Source organism: Diceros bicornis, chromosome 18 (genome assembly GCF_020826845.1).
Source record: "Diceros bicornis minor isolate mBicDic1 chromosome 18, mDicBic1.mat.cur, whole genome shotgun sequence".
Classification (NCBI taxonomy): domain Eukaryota; kingdom Metazoa; phylum Chordata; class Mammalia; order Perissodactyla; family Rhinocerotidae; genus Diceros; species Diceros bicornis.
Genome location: NC_080757.1, coordinates 13,464,904 through 13,483,018, shown reverse-complemented (window position 1 = coordinate 13,483,018; position 18,115 = coordinate 13,464,904). Strand labels below are relative to the sequence as shown.

The window sequence follows — 18,115 nt, the reverse complement described above, 5'->3', positions numbered from 1 at the left end:
TGATGTATGCAAAATAAATTTAAATCAATGAGGATGGAATGAAGACTACGATAAATGAATCTAACTGTATTACAAATGCATGACATAACCTCACTGAAGGAGTTGCTGGGGGGTGGAGGGAAGCAGCTGACCTAAGTAACGTTGGAAATCAATGTTTTGACTATAAATTGAAAAGATAGGGACAAAAAGAACTGTATATAAATGCTGTACTCTAGTTGTAAATTTGTTTTCCACAAGGATCTAGGTTAACAATTCTGAAACTGCTTTTAAATAAATGGTAGAGTCGGGCTTCTCACTGTCAGAGGGAAGTTACAGAAAAACAAGAAAGAAAGGCTAGAATGAACACTCCAGTACTTTTATTAGAGTCAGAGACATCAGCATGAAACTAGGTGTAGCTTAATATATATACAGATGGATATACAGTCATGTGCCACTTGACATTTCAGGCAACGATGTACCGCATATACAAAGGTGATCCCATAAGAGTAGCACCACATAGCCTTGGTGTGTAGTAGGCTATACCATCTAGGTTTGTGTAAGTACACTCCATGTTCATAAAACAACAAAACTGCCTAATGACACATCTCTCAGAATGTATCCCCATCTTAAGCAACACATGACTTCATAGAAACATTACAGATGTGTATATACCTGGGTTAGTATAAATACACATACTGCCTACCTCTGTCCTATAAACAAGTAATGACATTCCAGTAGCAACAAGCACTTCCAAGGCTCAGATCTTGGTTTCTAGATACCATTCATGGAGAAATAGCTGATTCTAGGGCTGGGATAGAGAAAACACAAAATAGGTCTGAGACTTCTGTAGTCATCAGAAAATAAGGAAGTGCTCAAGAACTAAAAGGATGAGTGCACAGGAGCCAACCTGAAAGAACTCTCAATGACCAAAGGTGGAACAATTTAGGAATAAAATAAATGACATAAGGAACAAAATAAATATGTAGTTAATTTTATGTGTTAACTTGGCTAGGCCACAATACCCAGATATTTGTATTTGGTCAAACATTATTCCAGATGTTTCTGTGAAGGTGTTTGTTAGATGAGATTACAATTTAAATCAGTAGACTTTGAATAAAGCAGATTACCCTCCATAATGTGCGTGGGCCTCATCCAATCAACTGAAAGCCTTAATTTAAAAAAAAGACTGATGACTGACAAACAATGATGTACAACAAAAATTTCACAATTAAAAAAAAAAAGAAAAAAAAAAAAAGGCTGACCTCCCCCAAGAGGAAATTCTGCCCGGTGACTGCCTTTGGAGTTGAATTGCAACATCAACTCTTCCCTAGGTCTCCACGCTGCCAGGCTATCCTGCAGATTTTGGACTTGTCAGTCCAAATTAATCACATGACATATATATATACCCATCCTATCGGTTCTGTTTCTCTGGAGAACCTTGACTAATACAGATTTTAACCCAAAGTATAAAATAAAATATACAAGTCCACACTGAACAGATGATTGAATTAACAAATAATTGGGGGGAAGTGACAAATCTCCCTTACAGAAAAATTCCAAATAACATTTAAGTAAATATTCTCCCCTCCGGAGACGGGATCTAATTCCTTCTTCCCACATGACTGTGGGCTGGACTTAGTGAGTAGCTTACAAAGAAATGGGTAGAAAGAGGGAAAAACAGTAACTTTACAGTGGAGAAACCTGACCAACACTGCCTTCATCAAGTGGTCAGGGTTCCCGTCACCAGGGTTGTCATGTGGTTACCATGTACCACCAACATGATGTGATGAGAAAGGCGCTTCACCTCTGTGGTATTCTTTCTGAAAACCCATAACCCCAGTCTAATCATGAGAAAAACATCAGACAAACCCAATTTGAGGGATGTTCCACAAAATACCTGACCAATATTCCTCAAAACCAGAAGACACAAAAAACAAGGAAAGCCTGAGAAATTCTCACAGGACAGAGGAGACTAAGAGAACATGAGAACTAAATGCAATGTGGCATCCTAGATAGGCTCCTTGATAGAAAAATGGACATCAGGTAAAAACTATGGAAATCTGAATAAAGTATGGACTTCAGTTAATAACGTATCAATACTGGTTCATTAATTCTGACAAATGTACCATACTAATGTAAGATGTTAACAGGGGAAACTGGAAGCAGGTATATAGGAACTCTCTGTATTATCTTTACAATTCTGTAAATCTAAAACTGTTCTAAAATTAAAAGCTTATTTTAAAAAGAAAAAAAAAAAGCCTATCATAGCGGCATTGCTTCCCCAACAGCCATACCATATGCCTTAGACCCTGAAGAGGGCAGCAGGAAGCACAGTACCCTCACCCGTGCCCCGGCTGCACCTGCAAGAGTTAAATACAAACCCAACTGGATAACAACAGTTTTGTTCTGATTCCACCAGGCAAATGCTAAGGGTAGAAGCAGCAGCAAAGGTATAATCCTAAGAGAGATGTAAAAACAACCAGAGAAGACACTGAAAATACAGTATTTCCCTGGGGAACTACCACACCATAATGTTCACAGCAGTTTGAAAAAAGAGGTTAACACAGCCTCAAGTCCCACTCTTCTAATGATGACACTATAAACCACCTGTGCACTGCTAAAGACCAAAAAAAGATAAATATTATCCTCTACCTACCCAAGGTAAAACAGTATTAAGGAAGGTCTCAGAGTCACACCCCTCTCTACACAAGCTTTGAAATAGATATTTTAGTTTTAGAATCCTATAGCACTGGGCCGGCCCCATGGCTTAGCGGTTAAGTGCGTGCGCTCCACTGCTAGCAGCCCGGGTTCGGATCCCGGGCGCGCACCGACGCACCGCTTCTCCGGCCATGCTGAGGCCACGACCCACATACAGCAACTACAAGGATGTGCAACTATGACATACAACTATCTACTGGGGCTTTGGGGGGAAAAAAAAATAAATAAATAATTGTTTAGAATCCTATAGCACAGAAGGTGAAAAACAGACGAGCTAAAAATATCAGGTGAGACCATAAGCAATAATAGTTCCTCTTCCAAAAGTCACAAAGTTTTCAGAGTTTAATGAACAGTGTGCTACTGTATAAAAAGCAGTAGTCTTGTTAATAAGGTGACCTGGGTTTCAAATCTACTTCTGTCATTTATTTGCTAAATAAATTTTAAAAAATAAACTCTTAATCTTGTATTAGGTTTGTTAAAGAGAATCAAGTATGTAAAAGAAACTTGAACGAACTCAACTTCAAAGAGTATGCTTTTCACTGAACTCCTTAACACTAAAGGTTCTTCCTTTCAGAATTTCAGTTTACTAAAAAGGTAAAACACAGTGAAAAGAAAAATAATCAAATGTTAACAGAGGCTGCAAAATGATGGCTGATGTTTATATCATGTATATGTTTTATCTTTTCCAAATCTACAACCAACATGTTCATTTGTAATTAGAAAAGTTATTTTAAAACATACATATGCCAGGGCCGGCCCCGTGGCTTAGCGGTTAAGTGCGCGCGCTCCGCTACTGGCGGCCCAGGTTCGGATCCCGGGCGCGCACTGATGTACCGCTTCTCCGGCCATGCTGAGGCGGCGTCCCACATAAAATGGAGGAAGATGGGCAGGATGTTAGCCCAGGGCCAGTCTTCCTCAGCAAAAAGAGGAGGATTGGCATGGATGTTAGCTCAGGGCTGATCTTCCTCACGAAAAAAAAACATGCATATGCCATTTTCCTCTAGCGTATCTTGATTTAGGTTACCTGACATGTATTTTAAATACATTTGATTCACTCTCAAAAAAGTAAGAAAATCAAAGGAACATACAACCCCACAGACACCCTAGGACCTAAGTAGGAAAGGGATAATTGAATCAACACATTTTTATATTCTCTATGTAGGTCTAATTTAAATACTGTTAAAGGACAGGCTCAGAGATTAATGAAATCTGGTTGTCTTGGTTCTGGTATTGTGAGTAAGCTAAACTTAGTTTCCTCTTCTGGAAAATGTGGTCAGCCACCTGGGTAAGAAGCCTAAGGTAGCTAATGTAGAGGACCAGAGAGAAACTGTGAAGCCACGAAAAAAAAAAAGCTAAAAAGGTGAGAGAAAAAAACTTTAATTTACAAATTATAAAGAGTTAGAAAAACTAGTCATAGTAGATAGAGTTGTCCATTAAAGAAACTGCTTTGAGAGAAAAATAAGGACCTTGCTGAGACACTGAAGGTGCTCCCACAAGTGTCATTTGGTCAAAGCTATACTTTAAACAAGTAAATGAAGGAAAAACACAAAAAAAGGGCAAGAATGTCTATACTACTGTGGTAAAGTATCTATATTCTAATTATCAACCAATATTTGTTTATAAAAGTCTACCTTCCCCACGAGAGGGGGAAGCCAGGGATGGTATCATGAATCCTTGTATCCCTAGGGCCTGGCATATAGAAGGAATTAAATGTTTACTGCATGCAAGTATTCCTATTGTTTTACTTTCTATCCTAAAAGATTTAGTTCACATGTGCCTAAGTCCTCAGGGGAAAAAAACCAAATATGGTAGTTTTAATCCATTCAATAAATATTTACTGATTGCCTGCTATGTTTCAGTCACCCTTCTAGGCATCTGTGATATGTCAGCTAACACACAGGCAAAAACAAAAAATCTCTGCCTCACAGAGAGAATGTAGTCTAAACGTCATTCTCCCCCCTGTCCACAGCAGTGCTACTCAGACTGTGGTCCATTAACTGGTGCCAATCCACCAAACTGTTTCTGGTCCATGACACAGCAAGCCTAGAGTAAGCATTTAAAAGCTTGTACAGCAATTTGATAGTCATTTTATATGATGAACCTAATAGCATAAAGTATGGGTTCCAATTTATGTCTACTTTATTCAGTTTTTCTAATAATTCATTTTTATTGTTTTTCAAAGTACCATTACATAATGAATTGGAAATTTTTTTAAAACTGGTCTTTCACTGCAGATAATCTGAGAAGCACTAGTCCAAGGCACTTTGATCACATCACTTCCCCCCACTCCTCAAACAGAACTCTATATTTCAACATTTTTAAAGTCTTCCAAAAATACCAGCCTTTCCAAATAGTTTTCCCACTAATTCAGTTTATCATATACTCCAACTACACTGAATTGTTTTCCACACAAGCCTTCTGCCTTGCTTGTTCTTTTTCCTCAGCCTTAAATACTCTCCCAATTCCTTTTTTTTTTTTTTTGTGAGGAAGACTAGCCCTGAGCTAACACCCAATGCCTAGCCTCCTCTTTTTGCTCAAGAAGATTGGCCCTGGGCTAACATCCGTGCCCATCTTCCTCCACTTTATATGGGAGGCCGCCACAGCATGGCTTGACAAGCGGTGTGTCGGTGCGCACCTGGGATCCGAACCTGCGAACCCCGGGCCGCCAGAGCGGAGCGCGCGCGCTTAACCACTACGCCACCAGGCTGGCCTCTTCCCTATTTCTATGTGATCAAATTTTACATATCCTTTTAAAGTCAGGCATAAATGCCATCAACTCCTCAAAGCCCTCCATGAACCAGACAGAGAAAAGCAAGCTTTCCCTGACTTTCTCTAATACACGCTTTAAAGCAGCCCCCTTATGGGATTTTCTGCAGACTACAAGTTCCTGGAATACAAGAAGAGTATCTTATTCTTTCGGCACACTCTACCTCTACCACACTAAACATGCATCAAATTCGCTGAATGATGTAAGGGACAGCATTACATGTGCATAAATGAGCTTCACTCAAGAGATCAGAAAGCCCTCTGAAATTATACCCCAAACTGTGTTTGTGCACTTTTCTCAGGAGGTCGTTAACTCTCACTAGATTCTCAAAGGAGTCTAAGAACCCCCAAAATGTTAAAGAAACCACTGATAAGGAAAGGGCTCAGGTTTCATCAGCAAACAGACCTATTTCTGGCAGGGAGCTCCATCAGGGTTAGCTTGGGGAAATTACCAGATATAATATAAACCTCAATTTCCTTATCTCAAAAAGGTGGTAATATTTACTTCAAAGATTTGCTGTGAGAACGAAATGTGACCACATATGGAAAGTCCTAGGATCATGAAGAATATGTGACAGGCACTCAATGATTTAACTTTCCTTTCTGCCCTCCTTCCTCTTTTAAGTAAGTTTATATATCCATGAAGTGAGCAGGCTTATGTCCTTTATAATTTTTTTTTTAATTACCAACTGCTGTCATCCCTTGAAAGCTATGTTCAGACTATTTTCTTGGAAATCTTCAAGAGGGTTAGTTGTCTCGCAGAAACACTTATTTGTTTTAAATCTGTCAACTTTAGATTTCTATCATGCCAAGTAATTCTAATTACTGCTTTCTCTACACTGATAAATGCAAAGATTTTTTTAAAAGTATATAACCTAATGCTCTTAAGAGAACTGTTATCTTGATTCTGCTGTATCCAAATATAGTCCTTTTCCTATGAACTTTCCTAATCTCACTGTACTCCTCCATAACTAATCACTCCTTCCTCAGTGTTCCTTTCTATTCCTTCAAGGGGTATATACGTATTTACCACACTGCATTATAACTTTGTTCACATGTCCATCAACCCCTACTAACTGTAGCACCTCAAGGTAAGACTACCAGACCAATTATCTTTGCATTTGTCCAGCATTTCTCAATGCAACCGCACACAAGAGCTCAATAAATGAACTTTTATACTGATCCTTTCTTCCATTTTCCAAATAACAGCACAAAACATTTAAATGAGGATTTAAAATTAAGACAGAATTTCTAGCTCAAACTACAGATTTCTCTATTTCAACTTCCTGTTCCTTGAAAGTGTTAATAAGGCAACTATGTTGCTATGTTTGTAACTATGAAGAAATTGTTCAAAGAAGGAGTTCTCTACAAGAGAAAAGATTGATAAAAATGCTTTGGCTACAAGTGACTTTTTAAAAACTTTTATTTTAAAACATAGATTTATAGGACAATGGAAAGAACAGTACAGAAAGGTCTCCTACACCCTTTACTCAGTTCCCCCAATGATACAATCCTGCATCACTATAATATCAAATCGAAGAAACTGACATTTGTACAATCCATACACTTTATTCAGATTTCATCACTCATCTGTGTGTGTGTTTGTAGCTCTAAGCAATTTTATCACATCTGCAGATTTGTGTAACCACTGTCAGATACAAAACTGTTCCATCACCACAAAGATCCCTTATGCTACCACCTTATAGCCATACACCACTACTGTCCCTAATCCCTGAAAACCACTAATCTATTCTCCATCTCTATATTTTGTCATTTCAATAATTTTATAAGGTTGTCAAGACCATTCAATGGGGAAAAGGGAGTCTCTTCAACAAATGGTGCTGGGAAAACTGGATATCCACATGCAAAAGAATGAAGCTGAACCCTTATCTTACACCATATAGAAAAATTAACTCGAAATGCATTAAAGATCTAAACACAAGACCTAAAACTATAAAACTACTAGAAGAACACATAGGAGAAAAGCTTTATGACACTGGACTTAGCAATGATTTCTTGGATATGACACCAAATGCACAGGCAACAAAAGCAAAAATAGACAAATGGGACTACATCAAACTTAAAAACTTTTCTGCACCAAAGGACACAATCAACAGAGTGAAAAGGCAACCTATGGAATGGGAGAAAATATTTGTAAACCATATATCTGATAAAGGGTTAATATCCAGAGTATATAGGGGTCGGTCCCATGGCGTAGCGGTTAAGCGCACGCGCTCCACTGCTGGTGGCCCGGGTTCGGATCCCAGGAGCACACCGACGCACCGCTTGTCAGGCCATGCTGTGGCAGCGGCCCATATAAAGTGGAGGAAGATGGGCACGGATGTTAGCTCAGGGCTAGTCTTCCTTAGCAAAAAAAGAGGAGGATAGGCAGATGTTAGCTCAGGGCTGATCTTCCTCACAAAAAAAAAAACAGAGTATATAAAGAACTTGTACAACTTAACAAAAAAATTAAACAACCTGATTTAAAAATGGATAAAGGACGTGAATAGACATTTCTTCAAAGATGATATACAAATGGTCAACAAGCATGCGAAAAGTTGCTTAACATTCCTAATCACCAAAGAAATGCAAAACAAAACCATGAGATATCACCCCACATCCCTTAGGATGGCTACTATCAAAAAAACAGATAAAAAGAAGTGTTGACAAGGATGTGGAGAAACAGAAACCCTTGTGTACTATTGGTGGGATTGTAAAATGGTGCTACCACTATGGAAAACAGCGTGGAGGTTCCTCAAAAAAATTAAAAATGGAATTACCCAATGTAGGTTCATCAATTGTTAACACATGTACCGCTCTGGTGGGGGATATTGATAATGGGCAAGGCTAAGTGTGTGGTGGGGGCAGGGAGTATATGGGAAATCTCTGTACCCTCTGCTCAATTTTGCCGTGAACCTAAAACTGCTCTAAAGTCTTTTTTTTTTTTTTTGTGAGGAAGATCAGCTCTGAGCTAACATCCATGCTAATCCTCCTCTTTGCTGAGGAAGACCGGCTCTGAGCTAACATCTATTGCCAATCCTCATCCTTTTTAAATTTTTTTCCCCAAAGCCCCAGTAGATAGTTGTATGTCATAGTTGCACATCCTTCTAGTTGCTGTATGTGGGACGCGGCCTCAACGTGGCCGGAGAAGCGGTGCGTCGGTGCGCGCCCGGGATCTGAACCCCGGCCACCAGTAGCAGAGCGCGCCCACCTAACCGCTAAGCCACAGGGCCGGCCCAAAAAATAAAGTCTATTTTAAAAAAATAGAACTACTACATGATCCAGCAATCTCACTTCTGGGCATGTAGCCAAAAGAAGCGAAAGCAGGGTTTTGAAGAGATATTTGCACACCCATGTTCATAGCAGTAATAATCACAATAGCCAAAAGGTAGAAGCAACCCAAATGTCCATCTATGGATGAATGGAGTTATCAAATGTGGTATATACATAAAATGGAATATTATTCAGCCTTAAAAAGGAAGGAAAGGGGGGCTGGCCCGGTGGGCTAGCGGTTAAGTGCGCCCGCTCCACTGCAGCGGCCCAGGGTTCAGATTCCAGGTGTGCACCAACATACCACTTGTCAAGCCATGCTGTGGCTGCATCCCATATAATGTGGAGGAAGACGGGCATGGATGTTAGCTCAGGGCCAGTCTTCCTCAGCAAAAAGAGGAGGATTGGCAACAGATGTTAGCTCAGGGCTAATCTTCCTCAAAAAAAAAAAAAAAAGGAAGGAAGGAAATCCTGTCACATGCTACAATGTGGATGAAACTTCAGGACATTATGCTAAATGAATAAGCCAGTCACAAAAAGACAAATTCTACTTATATGAAGTATCATGAATCAAATTCACAGAAATAGTAAAATGGTGGGTGGTTACCAGGGGCTAGGGGAAGGGGGAAAAGGAAGTTGTTGCTTAATGGGTATACAGTTTGATTTGCAAGATGAAAAAGTTCTGGAGGCCTGTTTCGCCACAATGTGACTATACTTAACACTATTGAACTGTACACTTAAAAATGGTCAAGATGGTCAATTTCAGGTTATGTGTTTTTTACCACAATAAAAAAAATGAATTTTATTTAAATGGAATCATACATTACGTAACTTTTTGAGATTAGCTTTTTTTCACTCAGCATAATTCCCTTGAAATCATCCAAGTTGTTTTCTGTATCAACAGTGTATTTCTTTTAATATTCCATGGTATGGATGTACCACAGTTTATTCACCCACTGAAGGACATCTGGGTTGCTTCCAGTTCCTAGCTATTACTAACAAAGCTACTATGAACACCTGCATATAGGTTTTCATGAGGACATAAGTTTTCGTTTCTCTGAAATAAATGCCCAAATGTGTACCCAATGCATTGTATGGTAAGTGCATATTCAGTTTTATAAGAAACTGCAAACTATTTTCCACAATGGCTGTACCATTTTACATTCCCACCAGCAACGAATGAGAGATCAAGTTTCTCCACATCCCTTGGTCAGCATTTGGTGTTATTATTTTTCTTTAATTTTAGCTATTCTAATAAGTATGTGGTGTTATCTTGCTGTGGCTTCAAATTGCATTTCCCCAATGTCTAATGATGTTGAACATCTTTTCATTTGCTTATTTGCCATCTGAAATATGTTCACATCTTTTGCCCATTTTCTAAATGGACTGTTTTACTGCTGAGTTTTGATAGCTCTTTACATATTCTAGATCAATCTTTGCAAATATCTTCTTCTAGTTTGTAGCTTGTCTTTTCATTTGTCTTTCACAAACAAAAGTTTTTAATTTTGATGATGTCCAGTTTACCAATATTCCCTTTTATAAATCACACTTATGGCACCATGTCCAAAAACTCTTCACCTAGCACTACTTTGTCTTGAATTAGAAACTCTAATAAGTACACCTTACATAAGAATAAGACAATGATAATACAATTAAAGTGTTAAGCACATTCAAAAGCAAATCAAAACTGTGTCTTCTAACATAAAGGACATTTTATAAAGATTTCTTTTTGATAAATTGCTTGTTAAAAGCATTGCTTGCTTTACAAGATTAAAGCAAAAACAGCTGTGAGGTAGAAATTTAAATAGGTTCTTTATTGTTTATAATTTTAACAAATCCCTTCCCTACCCAATGGAGAGGTGTAGAAGTCTAAGAAAAGCAGAGAAGAAGCAGTAGCAGTTTTTCTAAGTGATTAGACATTGATATAAAGCATAAATAAAAGGAAAATATTTCCACTTACAAAAATTAACTTTTCACAAATTTTCTAGAGCTTAATATAAAAAGAGGTATACATCTCTACAGCAACAGCAATAAATTACAGTATTTTTCCCAGCAGTTTCTCTGAGGGCCAAAATCTATCAATGGAACAGCACTGATAAAAATTTCTGATTTACTTGAATAAGCCTAATACTATCTTGCACTAGAGGAAAAAGTTTAAAATGCTATATTTTAACATGTATGTATCTTATTTCCTAAAAATGCATTTTATTCTTACACTCTCATCTGTTTATACTAAAAATTCACGTTCCTTACCAAAATTTGTAAAGTATTTGCTTTTTGTTATTTGTACTTTTCTGTACCTGAAATGCCATCAACCAGATTTAACTACACTACGTTTACCTTGCCAGACTGTTTCCATAAGCATATACCTGTACTATGCTTTCTTCTCTGAAAAGTTATTTCCTACAAACCGATTAAAGACGGCATTAAACAGACCATTGGAGGTCATCTATCTAGTGTTTTAAACTCTAACAAAAGTATTTCTCAATAATTAAGAAACACAAAATTCTTCATCCTAAATTGAACAGAGTCCATTAAAACAAAAGAATCCTTAGTATTTTACTTGCTTGAACCAAGAGCACATTCACACTACAGTTTACCACAACTCAGCGTACCACTCCTCAAAAAAAACTTGCACTGAAGTACCCAAGATCAAATATCCAAGGATTGAAACTCATCTTGATAATGCAAACACTCTTCACCTAAGAAAAGAAGTCAAAAGGCAACAATAATATAGTGGTAGTGAATGAATTTTCAGATTTTCCACACTAGATCACTCTATTAATAATCAAGGCATCAAATTTCACAATTATATGCAGACATTCACCAAATATAATGTGTATTAACTTATATAAACTATATATTTTGGTACTACTTTACAGTAAATGCAGTAGATTATACTAATATACTAATACCCACAAATTGTAGAATATACTCCAACATTTTAATATATTCAGCAGTATTTTAGAAAGTGAGGTCACCCATTATAAAAGACTAATGTAGAAAGTACATTTCATTCTGAAGTAGTTTATTTACAAAAATTAAACTACCATTATTTATAAAAAACTAAATTTCATCATGTATTATCAAATATAGTCACTGAATAAGAGAAATTACAACTTAAAAATCATTTACTCCCTAATGGCAATTCATATCCACTAAAAAATTAAGACTTTTTTCCAGCTTTACTGAGCTATAATTCACATATAACACTGTGTACATTTAAGGTGTACAATGTAATGATTTGATATACGTATATACTGCAAAATAAGACTATGTACTTTAGATTCTGTAACACAACACATCAGATGCATAATTCCTTGATGCTCCCTCCACTACAGGGATTATAAATTATCCAACACCTTTCCCTCAACTACAATGTTTACTTCGTGTTTTTTTCTGACAGTGTATTCAGTACAATATGTAGTAGCCTCATTATTTCTATAATAGCGTAATGATTTCTGGATATAAAAATTCCCAAACTGTTAAACGATTAACGGGTTGATACAATGTAAATTTACTTTTAGACTTGTCTTCCCATTTCTAAATATGTGGGTTAACAACTATTAATATTAAGAATATTAATATTATGCTCATCAGCCAGAATCTTCTACCACTAGGGTGGTCCCTGTCAATAATTAATTACTCTATTTCTGCTTGTTTAAGATTGTTAATGGAACTGTATGTCAGAGTGTCAATATATTCTAGAAAGGCCAATAAGAAATATTAAATCTTTCTAACTCTTCCTTTTAAAGAGTATTCTTTGAATATCCTATACACACCAGGGCTGCTAATGAAACAGAACATCACAAAAACTAGGAACTGGGCTACCTGCAGGTGGTCCTCCAGGGGAAAAAAATAGTTTACAGCACCTATCGCAGTTCGGCTCAGAACACCAGCTTCCCAGTCACCAAAAGTGCTGCTTTAAAAATGGGCTTTCCGGGCCGGCCCAGTGGTGTAGCGGTTAAGTGCTCACGTTACACTGCAGTGGCCCAGGGTTTGCAGGCTGACTGCTGGGCACAGACCTACGCACCACTCTTCAAGCCATGTGTGGCAGCGTCCCACACACAAAATAGAGGAAGATGGGCACAGAAGTTAGCTCAGGGTTAATCTTCCTCAGCAAAAAGAAGAGGATTGGCAACAGATGTTAGCTCAGAGCCAATCTTCATTAGCACCAGAAAAAAAAAAAAAAAACCTGGGTTTTCTTGGGCCAAGTCAAGACATACAGACTAATGTTCTGTGCAAATGAGGCCAGGGGAATCTGTACTTTTAACAGACTCTTAAGTGATTTTATTGCACATTAAGTCTGAGACACACACAACTAACTAATCACAACAACTTGCTTATATGGGTAGCCAAGTAGACAAAGATTTGGGAATTTTCCAGACAACTTTAAAATACACAATCAAAATTTCTACAGTAAAAGAAGCTCAATTATTTTACTGTTATTGCATAAAGAGATTTTTCTTCCTAGCTCTGGAATGACAGGTGCTGATAATAACATAACTACTGAAAATCTATGTTATCAATATTAAAAAACCTCAAGTGATCTTTAAAAAAAAAAAAACCTCCTCTTATTCCTTATAAATGTTTGTCATATAGTAGAATTTAGTATGGTTAGAGTAGGGAATAAGTCCAATTAGTCCAATTTTTTTTCTCAGAGTTAACTACCAACACCAAGAAGCTTTGCACTACTTTCAGTCTGTGACATTAAATTCAAAGATACTTTCCTTGATAGTGCAGAATGTTGGTCTTAAGTTGCCAATGGCTAAAATATCTTTTTATGATTACCTTAAGAATATTACTTATGGGGGGAGGGCAAAGTAAAGGGGCACATACGTATGGTGACGGATGAAAACCAGACTATTGGTGGTAAACACGATGCAGTCTATACAGAAGCTGAAATATAATGTACACTTGAAATTTACACAATGTTATAAGCCAATATGATCTCAAAAATTTTTTTAAAGTTTAAAAATTATCACTTAGATATGTGTATTATTTTGTACAATAAATTTTATTAAGATGAGAACATTTCCCAATCATTTTGGTAGTTACTGGATAAATTAACTTCGAATATTTAAATTTATAAAACCCTATTACGTGATTGCATCAATTACTGCTCCCTGGAAGGCAATACGCCAACCAAAAACAACAACATAAGGGGCCAGCCCTGTGATGTAGTGGTTGAGTTCAGCATGTTCCACTTCAGAGGCCTGGGTTCAGGGTTTGGATCCCGGGGTGGACCTACACCACTTGATCGGCCATGCTGACACAGCGACCCGCATACAAAATAGAGGAAGATTGGCACAGATGTTAGCTCAATGCCAATCTTCCTCAAAAGAAAAAAAAAAAAAAGGTCCTGAATATGAATCTAGCAGCACCACTTACTATCTGTGTGACCTTGGGCAAGTTACTTAACCTCCCTAAGCCTCCATTTCCTTTTTGGCAGGATTAAATGAGATAATACATGTCAGGCACTCAGCACAGCGCCTGGTGCATGTCAGTCCTCAGCCCATATACACAAGAATCTCTGAAAAGACACACAGAAATTATCAATGATAGTTGCTTCCAAGAATAGAACTTGGGGTCAGGGGAAAGACTATACCTTTTTGTACTCTTTGCATTCCTAACCAGTGCTTATAATAACTTCTCAAAAAATAAAAATTGTTTAAATTATCTCTTGTGCTGTGGCATTTCTTAGCATCCAGCATAATGCACTGCAAAAGGTGAACTATCACTGCTGAATTCGCAAAGGAATAAGTCAGAGTCTAATAATATCCACAAACAAATACACAACCTATCTGATTTCATCAACCTCTTGGGTGTTTCTTGCCTCACAATAGCCATAATGATCTTAACTAAAACACCTTAAACCAGTGATTTTTTTAACCTAGGATGATTTTGCTCCTCAGGGGACATTTGGTAATGGAGGCATTTTTCATTGTCACAACTGAGGGGGTGTACTACTGGCATCTGGTGGGTAGAAGCTAAGAATGCTGCTAAACATTCTATATGCACACTATAGGCCCACAGAGCAATAACTAACTGGCCGAAAATGTCAGTATTTCCGAGGCTGAGAAATTCTGCAACCCAAGGAACCATTCTGCTCAACTCTGAAAGTAACCAGGTTCTTCATTACAGTTACCATCAAAACAAAACACACACAATAAATTCTCCCCTCAAGTAATTAGTAAAATCCTTAAGGACTGGGAGACTAGGGGCTCAATAAATGTAACCATTGTTGGCCACTGCTGTTGGAAGTTTCTGAAATTCTAGCAGTTAGAATGGCTTACAGGTTTGTGGGTCTACTCAATTCAATACATTTCAAGATTTTTAAAGCATTTATTGTTAAGCCTTCCAAAAGTTCACTCTAAATGCTTTCAAGAGATTACAGTTTACCATTCTTTCCTGTTTTCAAATGATATTTGAAGAATCACAAAGCTCAAACAATGTACTGCGAAGATATAACAGGGCCTTTTTTTTTAGTATGTAGTTATTAAGTCTTTCCAATAAACTTGATATTTTTACATTTCACTTAATGCACTGCCTTGGCCTACTGTTTTGTACATTTTCAGTATGTTAATTAAAATCCTTCACAATTTTAAGAAAATATTAAGAACAGTCCATTGTTTCTGATCAAGAAGGCAAGAAAAATTAATCAGCAGCTAAATAACTTTATAATGAGGCTTGAAAAATTACAAACTAAATCATTCTCTCCTCCAACCTTAAAGTATATTTTAGTGTGCCTTATCAAAAAGTCAACCATTAATCAAGAGGTTTGGGAAACGTTTCATCAATATCTGGGATTAATCTTGTCAAAAAAAAAAGAGTGTAAAACTGAACCAAGTGACTTATCAAAGTCTATAGCTGGTTCACAAACGGGTAGGAAACAGTTTTGAATATTGCTACTGCTAACACTGTTATTAGTCATACTTTCTTAGTAACTTCGTAATTTCTTTTACACCTTTTAAAATGTGTATCTTTCCCATTAAGAGTTGAGTACTATTTTAATATTTAGTATTTTAATACTGTTTAATAGTTCACCACAAAATAAAAACTTATTCTGATTAAAGAATTCTCAGGGAGACAAAAGAACATTTTAACTCCTTCCTCCAAAACAAACTAAAAAATACACAGAAAAGTAAGATGTGTTTGCAAATACAAGGCGCAATAAAGTTGTTATTCTTTCATTGCTTTTCCAATATATTATTCCTGATGGACATAGGTATCACTAGTATTTCTCTTTTCATGTCAAGCCACTCCCCCTGAGCATCTAAAACTTTACTTTTCCAATATATTATTCCTGATGGACATAGGTATCACTAGTATTTCTCTTTTCATGTCAAGCCGCTCCCCCTGAGCATCTAGAACTTTAATACTTGTCCAAACCTGCTTGCTCATGGTCTAATAATAAACCTAATTATACAATCTCGAACAGCCGCTGACAACCTTTTCCTTAAGAAGCCATAAAGGTGATTTAACTAACACCTCAAACTCTTAGTAAATCTATTTCAAAAATAGATTTCTTCATTGCAGCCTTTGGCTTCTCCCGAGGGCTAGGACTGCTGTCCGTAGAGAGTGGGGAGGTGAAGATAAGCCTGAACTGAGAAGGACACACACTGGGCGTTGGACAGCAGGGGTAACTGCGGGTTCATTTCTCTTTAAATCTGGCAGCACGTGGGGCGGCATTGTGAAGCCACCAACCCGCCTCCCCCCTTACACTCCGCACACGTACGTCTCCAGTGCGCATGCTCCGCGCACACAGTCCTAGCAGAGTAGGAGCCAACCCCCTAAAAAGTCAACCTGGAAGCCGCAAACGGCCGGAGGCTGGGACAATGGGGGAGGGGGACGCAGGCACCTCTGGGGAGGCCGGCCCGGCCGCCGCCCCGAACCGGGGCCCGCAGGCCGCAGCCCCGCGGTTCCGCAGGCCTGCGCGGGGGCCGGAATCGCTCCGAGCACAAAGCCCGGCGCCGGCCAGCCAGCGGCCGTCCCCTCTTGCCCGCTCCTACCCTCCCCCAGCCGGCGGCGCAGCCGGAGCCCGTGCCAGGCGGAGGCAGGCGAGGCGCCGTCCCGCACCCCGCCAGGTTCTCGGACCCCGCGAGCCCGCGACGAGGCCGCGGAGGCCGGCGCTTTTGTTGTCGGCCACAACTCCTCGGACCCGGCGCCGCCCGGGCAGAAGTTTTGCGCGCCTCACCGGGCCAGGGGCCCGTCTCGCCGCCCACTCTCGCCCTGCTGCCCGCCCAACGCTCAGACACCCGCGCCGGGGGCTCACCGCGGGCCGGGCCCAGACCTCCCTTCAGCCCCAGGGTCCGGCGGCCTCGGCCGCACCTGAGCCGGGACCCGCCCCTCTAAGGAGGGTCGGCTGGGCTGGGGACCCACAGCCCCTCCCCCGCCATGTCCCACCGAGCAATGGGGGAGGGGGCAGGCTCCCCTCCTTCCCCCCGGGCGCCAGGCCCGTCCCCGCCCCCAATGCCCTCCGAAAGCCGGGGAAGAAGTGCTGGGCCCGGCCGGGACCGGCGCCTCGGGCTCCCCACCCTCGCAGGCCCGCACCCGGCCTGGCCGGTGGCTGCCGCTCCCCCTCGGCCGTCCGGCCGCCGGCCCGGGAGGAGGGGAGGAGGTGGCGGGCAGCGGCTCGCGCGATCGCGGCCCGGCCGGCGCCCCGCCGCCCGCCCGCCCGCTCACCTGCCAGCTGTCTTCGCAGTAGCAGTGCAGACTGCAGCTCCGTCATCCTCCCCGCCAAGGGCCCGGGCTGGCGCCGGGACTTCCGAAGGGCTGGGGACAGGCTCTGGGGGCTGCCGGAGCTGGGTGTGCTGAGGAACCCGGGCCCCCGCGACGGGAGCGCCGAAGCCGAGGGAGGCCGGGCTGGGGCGGCGGGAGCGCTGCCTCGCTGCCGGCGCGAGTCCGCTCCGTTCAGCTCTCCTCACAGCGCCCGGAAGGGGAGGGTACCCGGGCCGCCGCGGCGCGCACTGGGACTTCGCTCGTCCGCTTCCCTCCTTCAGCCCGCCCGTCGGCCCCACCGGTACCTTCCCCCGCCACAGCCTCACTGCGCGGAGGGACGCTCCGCGCAGGCGCGCTGGGGCTGCCTACTTCGCCCTCGGCCCGCCCGCAAGTCCTACCCCTCTGCTTCCCTGCCCCGCCCCCGGCGGCGGAGTCCCGCCCCTTACGCGCAGTGGCCCCGACCGCCGCCATCTTGGGAAGGTCGACGCCCGACTGAGTGCTAGGGCCTCTGGTGGTAGACGCCCCGCAGACGCCATGACAAAGAGGTCGCGCAGGGTCAAGACGCCGCCTCCGGGTTGAAGCAGGTGGTCTGACACTGAAGGGGCCGAAAGAACTAGTAGATGTCTAGCTGTTGGCCAGCGCTCGACAAGGTCTAACCCTC

General features: G+C 40.8%; 1 protein-coding gene across 1 annotated transcript in view; it reads right to left on the bottom strand.

Moving 5' to 3' along the window:
* UBE2G1 (ubiquitin conjugating enzyme E2 G1) overlaps positions 1-17,765 on the bottom strand; it is a 107,303-nt gene extending 89,538 nt beyond the window's left edge. The window contains exon 1 of the mRNA XM_058560028.1: positions 17,419-17,765. Within this exon, the coding sequence (XP_058416011.1) occupies positions 17,419-17,464 (46 nt within the window). The 5' untranslated portion in view covers positions 17,465-17,765. The remainder of the gene's footprint in view (positions 1-17,418) is intronic.
* Positions 17,766-18,115: the final 350 nt, after the last annotated feature.